General features: G+C 44.4%; 1 protein-coding gene across 2 annotated transcripts in view; it reads right to left on the bottom strand.

Moving 5' to 3' along the window:
- Positions 1 to 5,845: 5,845 nt before the first annotated feature.
- STARD3NL (STARD3 N-terminal like) overlaps positions 5,846 to 10,174 on the bottom strand; it is a 41,052-nt gene continuing 36,723 nt past the window's right edge. For both annotated transcript variants that reach the window (XM_031679795.2, XM_072965231.1), the window contains exons 8-9: positions 7,707 to 7,782; positions 5,846 to 6,334 (exon numbers count right to left, since the gene is read on the bottom strand). In XM_031679795.2, coding sequence (XP_031535655.1) covers positions 7,724 to 7,782 — 59 coding nt within the window. In that variant the 3' untranslated portion in view covers positions 5,846 to 6,334; positions 7,707 to 7,723. The remainder of the gene's footprint in view (positions 6,335 to 7,706; positions 7,783 to 10,174) is intronic.

Here is a 10,174-nt window from a genome sequence, read left to right as displayed (position 1 = left end):
TGAACTGTAGCCCCAGAGCCCTTTCCCCTGGAGCTGTGTGCACTGGCTGAGATAATAGTTCGGTCCACGCGAGTCCTCAAGGACATTAGCATCCACTGTCCGCGGCTCCACTTTAGAAATAGTAGATCCCACACATACAGAGAATCATCTCCAATCTCATTCCCTGCACACAGGTTAGATGTGAATGTCACAGGGAATCAGTTTCTGCTGTTCACCAGGTAACCCACCAGTCCTCTAGGAGCCCTTGGAGGAAGAGACAGGGACAGTCCACAGTTTACAGACTGGAGTGGTTAATTTGTCTGCTCTCTCTCACTATTTTGTACCTAAGAGTCATTAAAGCCAGGTCTTTGTGAACTCAGAGCCCATGTTTTGTTTCCTAGTATCCTGTGGCTTTCCCTTAACTCACCTTCTACTGGGAAAAACAAAACAAAAACAAGCCACAACAAAACAAAACACGCACAGCCTCTTTACTAAAGATCTCCTCCAAGGAGGCAGGGAGAATTTTCTCACAGACTCATGGGGGCATCTCTCCTCTCCTCAAGTATATACTCTGATATCACCGCAGTTGTTCCCTGGTCTCTCAATACTATGGAAATCCTGCCTTGTTCTGTGAGTGTGTCCTAGATTCGCAACTGCTCTTTTGGGGGGTGTAACGAATTGGACTGAGATTCCGGGCAGACAGGACAGTGGATGGTTCTCTGACCATCCTAACACTCCAGCTCCTCCCTAGACTCAATGGGCCCTGAGATCCTTAGAATCTCGGTGCATTTCTGAGGTGGAAGGAGGGCACACATCATTTTGGTCCAGTTCTTTTCCACTACAGCTCGGTTTCCACGTGGTGTAGGGGGAGGAACCCCGGACCAGAGGTTTCACCTCACAGCTGGTAGTTACAGTGTCAGTTACTTGGTCTGCTCTAGCCAGCTGGGCCCGTTCTCCTTGACCAGTCATATTGCCTGCATTTGCTCATCTTCATTAGAAAGTGTTCAAATTAAGTAATTTCAGACTTCTGGGGAAACTTACAAATTCAATGATTAATATCCTAATGAAGTAATAATAGCAACGGCTTTCTAGTTCTGGTCTAAGTGTCTGCACATGTGCAATTATCTCTGTTCTGTGGATGGGGAAACTGAGGCAGAGAGGGGCTACGGAACATCCCTGGAGTTAGAGACCTAAGAAGAAACAGAGTTGGTGTGTGAACCCCAGCAGCCTGCTACCAGAGCTGGCTCTTACCTCCTACAGTAGTTGCCGCTACAGTAGAAAGAGGTTATTTTCACTTTCAGTGGAAACAGGAAAATTTCCTTCCTTATCAGGCTAAGAGCAATGGAAGGGAACTCCCTCTTTCCCAGTCCTAATTTCCCTCCTGTTCGTACAATTAGAGGATCACAGGCCAGCCTGTCCCACAATTTTTCATGCCAGGAAGACATGCACTGACTTTCCACCTACTAATAGGACTTCTGTGAGCAAGCCCACGACACTTGGTTGGATAAAATAAATAGCACAACAGCAGGCTGCACCCACAGGTGTGCAATGGAAAAGTCAGGCAGATTTGTATAATTCTCCCCTAAAAACGCTCGCGCCTCATCAGTCTTTACAGAACTAGAGTACTCCACACACTTCTCAACTATAAACAGGGAAACCGCAAGGCAACAATTCTCAGAATTTTCTCCATTATGAATTCTCCCTACTGTTTTGGAATCTCCCCCTCACAGACTTCATTTTTTTTGAAGACTTCCTGTCAATCAAGGAGGCCATGAAAAGTAATACATGACATCCCACTCGATTTATTCAAAGTCCTATCTAAGTGTCAACTAGAAATTCTGAGTAATAAGAGATACCCAGAGGTATGACACCAAGATGGTATTCAGCCCAAAGGCTAGGAACTCAGCATTTCCATTAGCTGTGGAAACTTGTCTGGGTAAGTGCAGGCTCTCTGTCACGTACTCTTAGGCTATTTTTTCTTTGCTTGTTTGAATAACGGCAAGCACCCACCACCTAGTGAGCACCAGGGATTCTGCTGGGCAGATGCCTGCTCCATATCTGATGTGCTCACTGTACCACGGTTCAGTACGATGCTCATTTCACTGATGAGTAGACGCAGTCCCAGAGAGGCTAAGAAGTATGCCTGAGGTTCAACACGGGGTAGTGTCAGGGTCCACATGGGCCAGGTCTGCCTGACTTTAAACCTGCTGCTCGATCAGTGATTCTCTTCTTGGGAAAATATGGTACGTTAATTAGAACTTTAAATGAATGAATGATAGAAAGGAAGGAAATGAAAGGAAGGAAGGGAAGAAGGGAGGGAAGGAAGAATCAGAGGTCCACATTTCATCACAGTCCAGGCATCAGACTTTACAAAACCTCCTTCAGGAATTCTAACGTGCAGCTGGATTGAGGCAGCAAGTGGCTGAAAAAGTTCTAGGGCTGCCTTCACAGACCTCAGCAGTGAGGAGTCACTGAGTGCATTTCAGTGTAGAACTTGCTTCATCCAGAAAGTGTTCTTACTACAGATCCATTACTTTCCAAAAAGAAACAAAATGTACGTACGAAGATTGATGTGCACAGATGTTCCTTCCCTGTAGCACCATTTATACCAGCCCTCAGTTAACCCTAATAATGCCCAATAAGAGAACTAAAAACATGAACTAAAGGGTGTCATATGACAGAGTACTATGCATTTTCAAAAAAATGTAAATTATTTAAAGAAATGGAAAACTAATCATGAAGTGTTGTGGAAAAAGTGGTACCCATAGCAGAATCCCAATTAAATGGTTCCATAATACCATCAAGTGATGCAAATCCATCAAAACACTGACAATTGCATTAAGAAACCTTGCTTTAACCACTGTCTTCACCTTCCTACCTCTCACAGGTCACACTTTCGTTTCCTCTGCATCCTTCCTGTTTTTATTTAGGAAACACAAATGAACACACAAATAATGAGTAAATAAATAAATAAAAACACACACACATATATGCCTCTACATATATTCTAATTTCCTGCCTTGTACACAAACATATTACACAATAGACATTATTCTGCACTTCTCACTTCTACAACCTAGAGCTCTTTTTATGCCAGTCTATGGGGACACATAGACAGCTCTGTGTTATTTCACAGGTGCAGATATAGTTTATAAAAATCAATTCCCCATGACATATACCCTGGCTTATTTCCAATCATTTACTATTAAAAAAAAATCTGAGAATTTAAGTGTCTTACATCATTTTGAACCCATGTATTGGTCATTTTGATAGATATGGACAGCTTGCCTGTGATGGACATAGTACCACCCTGCATTTGTACCACAACATGGGTGAGTGCCAGGAGCGTGCTGTCAAAATGTCGGGATGTCACTGATCTAGAGGTGGAAAATACTATCTCACTGTGGTTTTAATTTGCTCTTTTCTGTGGGTGATGATAAGCATCTTTTTATATACAGTCTATTTATATTCCTTTTCTGTTGAATACTTGTTCATGTCCCTTGACCCTTTTTTCTACTGAGTAGTAACACTAACAAGTATGACCCTCACTTATATGTGTGTCTGGGCACTTCCGCAGGCACGGGCATAAAACAAAATATTCATTGCATGAGCTATTTGTTTGTGAAAAAATAACTGACTGTATATTTTTCTGTTTTCTCTAATGAATCCTATTTAAAAAAAATCCTTTTCAAGTATTAGAATTAAAACAATGTTCCGATTAAAATTGGGAAGGCTGTTTTATTGGGTTACAATCCACTTAAGTTTCTGTAAAACCAGTTCTTTTGGAAACCAAACAGAGGTTCCCATTTGGATGCAAAATAAAACCAACCAGACACAAGACAGATGAAATCAAATTTAGAGCGACACTTTGATTCTTTTAAATTTGATCAGAATGCTTTGGCCCAAATAGCTGGGACTCATCTGAGACATATCGAACGATTTCTGCACTGGGGAAGCATAGAAGCCAAGAGAGGAAACTTGCAAATCACTGGGGGTTTTGCGCAGCTGGTTTCCCCTCCAGGGCACTGCTAGGCAGTGTCTCCCATGGTTTCCACCTTCTTAGCAACTCCGTCCCCTACTCGCCCTGGCTGCCCTGACCTGGGAGGTGAGGGGAGGGGAGAGGCAGTGGTGGTGGAGGTGACAGCATGAGTGGCAGGAGGCACTGGTATGGCTCATGTTGCTTCATTTCCTCAGGCTTCTTTTGTTCATGTGCTCTGTTAAATGTGGTTGATTCGTGGAAAATGATCAAAGTCAAACCGGCCGCCCATATTGTTTGACACTGTGCACGGGGTGGCTGGGGTGTCTTAAGAAAATAACAACAGTTAAACCACAACCAACTCGGCTCACTTTCAAAGGGCCACAGCTAATGGGAAGGAAATTTCCCTGCACACACACGGAATTGCTATGAAACACACTCTCAGGCCGCGGGGCGGGGTTCCCACTACCTGTCCCTCCAGTTGGCTCCTACGTGAGGTGGGAGCCTCATGCCCGGGACTTTTGGATGCAGCACCTTCCGTGCACGCTCAGGACCCTGTTCTGAAGCAAAGAGCAGACAGGACTTCCTGCAGCACCAGGACGGCCCCTGACGTTCCACCAGCAACCTGCCCTCTCCTGGGAGGCGCAGTCACTGGGGCTGCTACTTCTTGGTTTCAGCTTCTCGGTGGGGATGGGGTGACACAGGATCCGCTCCCCTGAACCCAGCAGCACAGCCAGACTGCAGGAGTGACAACAGTGCTGTGCTTTGTTCCTCACAAGATCAGAGATACGGAGGCCCTGGGCTCACCTGTGCAACTAAACGTCCTGTACTGAGTCACATGAGTCCCCCTAAAGGGACAAAATGGCCTCAGAGTCAGCCTGAGCAAGGCTTCAGAGAGGACAGTAAGTCGGATCACAGTGTGATGGTGAATCAGCAGGGGGCTGCTCTGCAACGTCAGTGTGAAGAACAAATCTCCCATCACACCCAGCAGGGGACAGAGAGGGGTCCAGGCCCACGGGCTCAGTCTGTCCTGTCCCAGAGGAACAAAGCTCTCTTGCTGAGACCAACAATTCAGGTTCTCACTGTCTGACTTGAGGGCACATTCAATCATACACTTCATTCCTCTGCTCTGAGAGCCAACATCTGGGGGGGCCTGGGCTTCCTATAGGACTGGCCGGTCCCACAGGTTCAGCCCAGCATGACGGCTGGGAGCTTGTCCTCAGGTTAAAGTCACACACCGACGTCGGGCTGAGGCGCCGTCTCTGGGCTTGGTGCAGATGCGAGCCCGCTCCTGAGACAGGACGGTCCCACTGCCATGACACCGCTGCATTCTTGGGCTTTTAGTCCCAAGGTCAGGCCCTGGGGCTTTTCCTCCCCCCTTCCTCCCTGTCAGAAGCTCTTCCTGGTTAGAGCCCAGCCTCCAGGCAGCCTCCGGGCTGCACTTCTGTCACCAGGGCCAGTCTCAGAACAAGCATGCTGGAGGTGATTTGATCAGCACAAGTGGCCAGGTCCCACCCAGCCCAGCACCAGTACCAATACACACAGTTGAATTTTTTTGGAATGACACATGGAAAGTGAAAGAAAATTAATAGGCACGCTGCCTTCCCATGGCGCATTAAGGGGACTAACCACGTTTTTGAAAAAACAACTCACAATATAATTTAGTTCATTTTAATTCAAATTAGCTGAACACAAGGGAAAATGATGGCAATGATTTCGTAGAGTAGGTTCAACATACGAGTATTCAAGCTATTTTAGAGCAAACTTCTAAGAGGAAGATACAATTTTTGGTGACTTTTCATATGTATTTACAATCCCTCTGCCCCCCTTTTGTAATTCCAACTCTTTAGGCCAAATATATAAAGTAAAACAGGAAAAATAAAACTCATCATTCTGATATGTTGGATTTTATTACCTTTTAAAATTGTACAAAGAGCACATGTGCATGAGTTAAAACACACAAGGGAAATGTAGGATGTTAAAAAAGAAATACAAAAAGAAATCTGAGACATGACATAAAATTCCATTTGGCAAATCAAAATAAAAAGACATTTGCTTACTAAAAAAGTGTTATTCCAATATATTAAGAAGTCTTTTGATTAGGAACACAGCATGAGAGTTTCCTGCAACTGTTCATGAACAGATCAGACTCAGTCTCACTGAACACAGGGTGGAGCATGACATTACCTTTCCAGCCTCAGGCAGGCCGCTACATGTATGTGGTTATGGTACAATGTCTGTGAGGTATTACAATAAATAAATTCTCTATTAGCCGTCCAACAACGCCAGCAGTGGATGTCACCATTTCAACGTTCAAAAGGGAGAATCCATCCCCAGTCCTTTTTCCCCTCTGGTGACTTTCAAAGACGGTTTTTCACACTTAGAAAAAGAGAGAACACAGAAACATTTGAGATGTAGTGTAAAAGGCAAAATGCTGCACTTTGCCTTGTGTGTTAACAACAAAGTCTAGGTACTAAAGGTGGGCTGTGTTACAGACATTTGGAAGACCGTGGTTAAGGCCACACAAGAATTTATTTCAAGGTAATTTAGATAAGGATCTACTGTTCACATGCCCAGATTTTGTCTTATGTCGAACACTGCTGTGGGAGGACGGGGCTGACGCGTGCTGGGTACCATGGATGCAGCACAGGACCTCCAGCCCCTGGGCCCCGGCTGCCTCTGCCGACCAGTCTGCCCCTGTGCCGGCCGCCCACCTGCTCTGAATCAGTGCACTGCTTTCCCTGCTTTTACATTTCATTTCATTGTTATTTTCTATGGAGATGTAATTGGGGGGGAGGTGTAGCTCAAGTGGTAAAGCACATGCTTAGCATGCACGAGGTCCTGGGTTCAATTCCCGGCACCTCCTCTAAAAATAAATAAATAAAACCTAATTACCTACCCCTGCTACAGAAAAAAAAAAAAAGAGATGACATTATTTTAGTTACAGTTATACAATATAATGATTTAATATTTGTATGTATTATGAAATGGCCAATAAGTCTAGTTAATATTCATCACTGTACATAGTTACAAGTGATTTTTTTCTTATAATATGAACTTTTAAAGTCTACTCTCCTTTCCCTTCTGGGGTTAGTTAGGCAGAGTTCCTGCTATGACAATTTCCTTGCTGTTTATTTGCTTGTGCTTCTGAGGGTGAAATGTTTTCTCTGGAGATTTACAGGGATTTAACAACGGGTCCCCCTGGAGGCACATCCAGCCGTCCTGCTGTGACTGGACCACATCCTTCATCTCAGAAGCTCCGAGACACTCCAGAGCCCTCCCAGTGCTGGGCCAGCACAGATCCTGGTACCAGGTGGGGCTGGGCTGCATCCCGGCTCTGCCCCCCGCCAGCCCCGCGGCCTTGGCCCAGCTACTCCCCCTCCAGCGTCACAGCCCTCGAGGGCGTGCCAGACAGTAACAGTGGCAGCCTCCCAGGACTGCCGCCCCCCAGCACTCACGAGTCAGGGTCGTCATTACACAAAGTCTGACCCCGAGACAGTCTGGCAACAGAAATGAACTGCGTCATCCTTATTAGGAATTTGGGACTGTGCATTATTTTCATCCTTTGCAAACTTATAGCTAGAAAATGTTCAGAAATTTTACATTATAAAATGTGTCTGACAAATTTATGTAAATAGGAGAAATATAACTATATAATCCCACTCACATTTTTTGAATTTTACTTTCAATCTCAGAGAAAGGTTCCATATCTAGCTCCTGCATTGTTACTGTTTCATTTTCAAAGACTTACTTTAACATAAGTGTCACTCATAGTTCTAAGAGTGGCTTTTCACTGTCCTGCTTTTCTTCAGCTTCATTTTCAGATCCTAGATGGTGGGGAAGGGGAAGGGAGAAAAGTACTGCGTTCAATTACAGCAACACTTTCTTTAAAATTATACCTGCGTAACATTTTAAATGAGAGATACATATGCTTAATCCAAGAGAGATTTAGGTTAAAACTGTAAAATAGTTTGTTGTGCATCTTACAGGAGGAAAATCTTTAAAACAGGACCTATCAATTGCACTAATCTGTCAAGATGGATTTCTCTTATGTACTTCTAAAAATATTCATGTGGACCGAGAACTAATATCCACTGTTCTTCCTCCTCTACTCTTTGCCTGAAAAGCTTACCTATTTTTCAAATGCAAATATCTTTGAGTATAAATAATTTAATCTACGTATTTTGAAAAATAGCTGTATTCAGTGAGAGAGAGCAATGAGGGATTCCTAGTGCTGGCTGGGGGACAAAACAGATGGCCAACTTCCTGTGCTGTTGCCAGTGGTCACTGTTACAGCCAATCTGCGTGAGTGTCACCTGAATGTCACCCAGTCATTCCACTCTGGGTTAATATCCTTAGGATATATCCCTGAGGAAATAATACTGTTTTCCATTATGAAGATTTTCCTTCTAAAAATGAGAAGAAAAATCTAACGTCTGAGAGTGGAAGAAAAATTAAGTCGTCATTATAATTTCTATGAAATATCTTGCACCCATGTAAAAACTATGTGTATATAGTATATAACATGGGAAATGCATATGCTGGAAAGTAAAAGCAAATATGTAATGAAAAATATACTGTAAGATCATATTTGATAACAATAAAAAAACTTAATATACACGTGCAAATCAGTAAGACTAGAAAAAAATAACCAGGTGACTTACATACATTTCTGGATACTCCAAACTTTCTACAATAAACTTAAAGTGACTTTTTAATTTTAAAACAAGATCTATATAATACAGGTAGTATGTTCACAATTATGCAAATGACAAACACAAAAGTAAAAGGAAAGAAACTAAACAGCCAACACTGATGCTGCTGCATAGTTTGAAGGATAGTGATCTTTTCTTTTTGTTCTTTGCACGTTTGTGTAACAAGTGTGCATTCCTCTCATCACCAGGGAAGGGAACTAAAGAAAGGAGTGGTGAGGACGGCGAGGGAGCAGGTCAGGATATAACCTACTCACCTACAGAAGCTGCCAGCCCCACTGGTGCTTATCTGCTGTCAGATAACACACTGCAAAAAGGACATTTTTTTTTCTTAAGAAAACGTCTGCCTGGATTATAGCCAAGAACAAATCTGTACAGGAGAATGAGCAGCTGAGAACCTTAAGGAAAGATTGTGTCTCACATCGCAACCCCGTAAATGTCACAGAGCTCAGGATAAGAGTGTGGTAAAAAAACAGATAAAGGTATAAGTGGTTGGAAGGCTTCACTTTCCAGCCTATTAAGCTGCTGAAAATCATGGGACGCCGGGCGGTTTAACTGCCTTCTCACCAGGAGTCTAAGTCTAAGGAAGACGGTCACACCGAGCCTTCTTGTCCCCCCCCCGCCCCCCCCCCCCCCCCCCCGGTCAGGCTGCCGGCAACAAGCAACTGTCACGGCCTGGGGCTATTTGGGAGTCCCAAATAAAGTCAAACTTTAAATTAAAACATAATATGCATCTGCTCTCCATAGATTAAAAGTGTATGCCAGCAAGGGCTTCTGGCTACAGTCAAGAGAGGAGTTCACCAAATCCTCTCCCTGAAAAGCAACTATAAAACTGGACACGATGAACACCACAACCAAGCCAGTGCTGGGGAACTGACTGAAAGCTTACAGCTATGCGAGCGGTGTTTGCGCTTGAAAAACTGCAGAGTCTGGGGAAGAACAGTGTGGCTCCTTCCTGCAGCTGCTCCCATCCCTCCCCCAGCTTCCAACACCTGGCTCCACGGCACGAAGGTTCTTCCTGGGTAAAGCGGGCCATGAAGATGGGCAGCAAATTCACACAGCTGAAGGAGCTGATTTAATTTGAGGTGAGGTGTGAGAAAATCATGAACTGATGGACAAACTCAGTGTGTGACAGCGAGCAGGGCCAGAGGCTCTGCTGGTTTGAGGTTATGGTCACGGCCGTAGCAAGCACGTGCTTGGCTGAAGCTGTGTGCACGCTCGACGGAAACCCAAAAGAGCCCACGCTAGCCTGGGCGGCCATGGGGCTGTGAGCATTTGCAGAAGAGATGCAAAAACATTCAGCCAAAAGTCCAAGCGGAGGAAGACTCAAAACCACCTGCAATTTGAATGTGTTATCCACTGTACACAAATATTCATCTGACCGAGGATGGAAGTCTCAATCAAGGTGCTTGACCACAAAGGCTGTCCCATCACTGGCTACCACCAAGCTATGTAGACACAGAGGGGAGCCCTAGGAAGCTAGGCTTAAAAATAAAAGAGTTAAAAG

Source organism: Vicugna pacos, chromosome 7 (genome assembly GCF_048564905.1).
Source record: "Vicugna pacos chromosome 7, VicPac4, whole genome shotgun sequence".
Classification (NCBI taxonomy): Eukaryota; Metazoa; Chordata; class Mammalia; order Artiodactyla; family Camelidae; genus Vicugna; species Vicugna pacos.
This window is presented reverse-complemented; position numbering and strand designations above follow the sequence as displayed.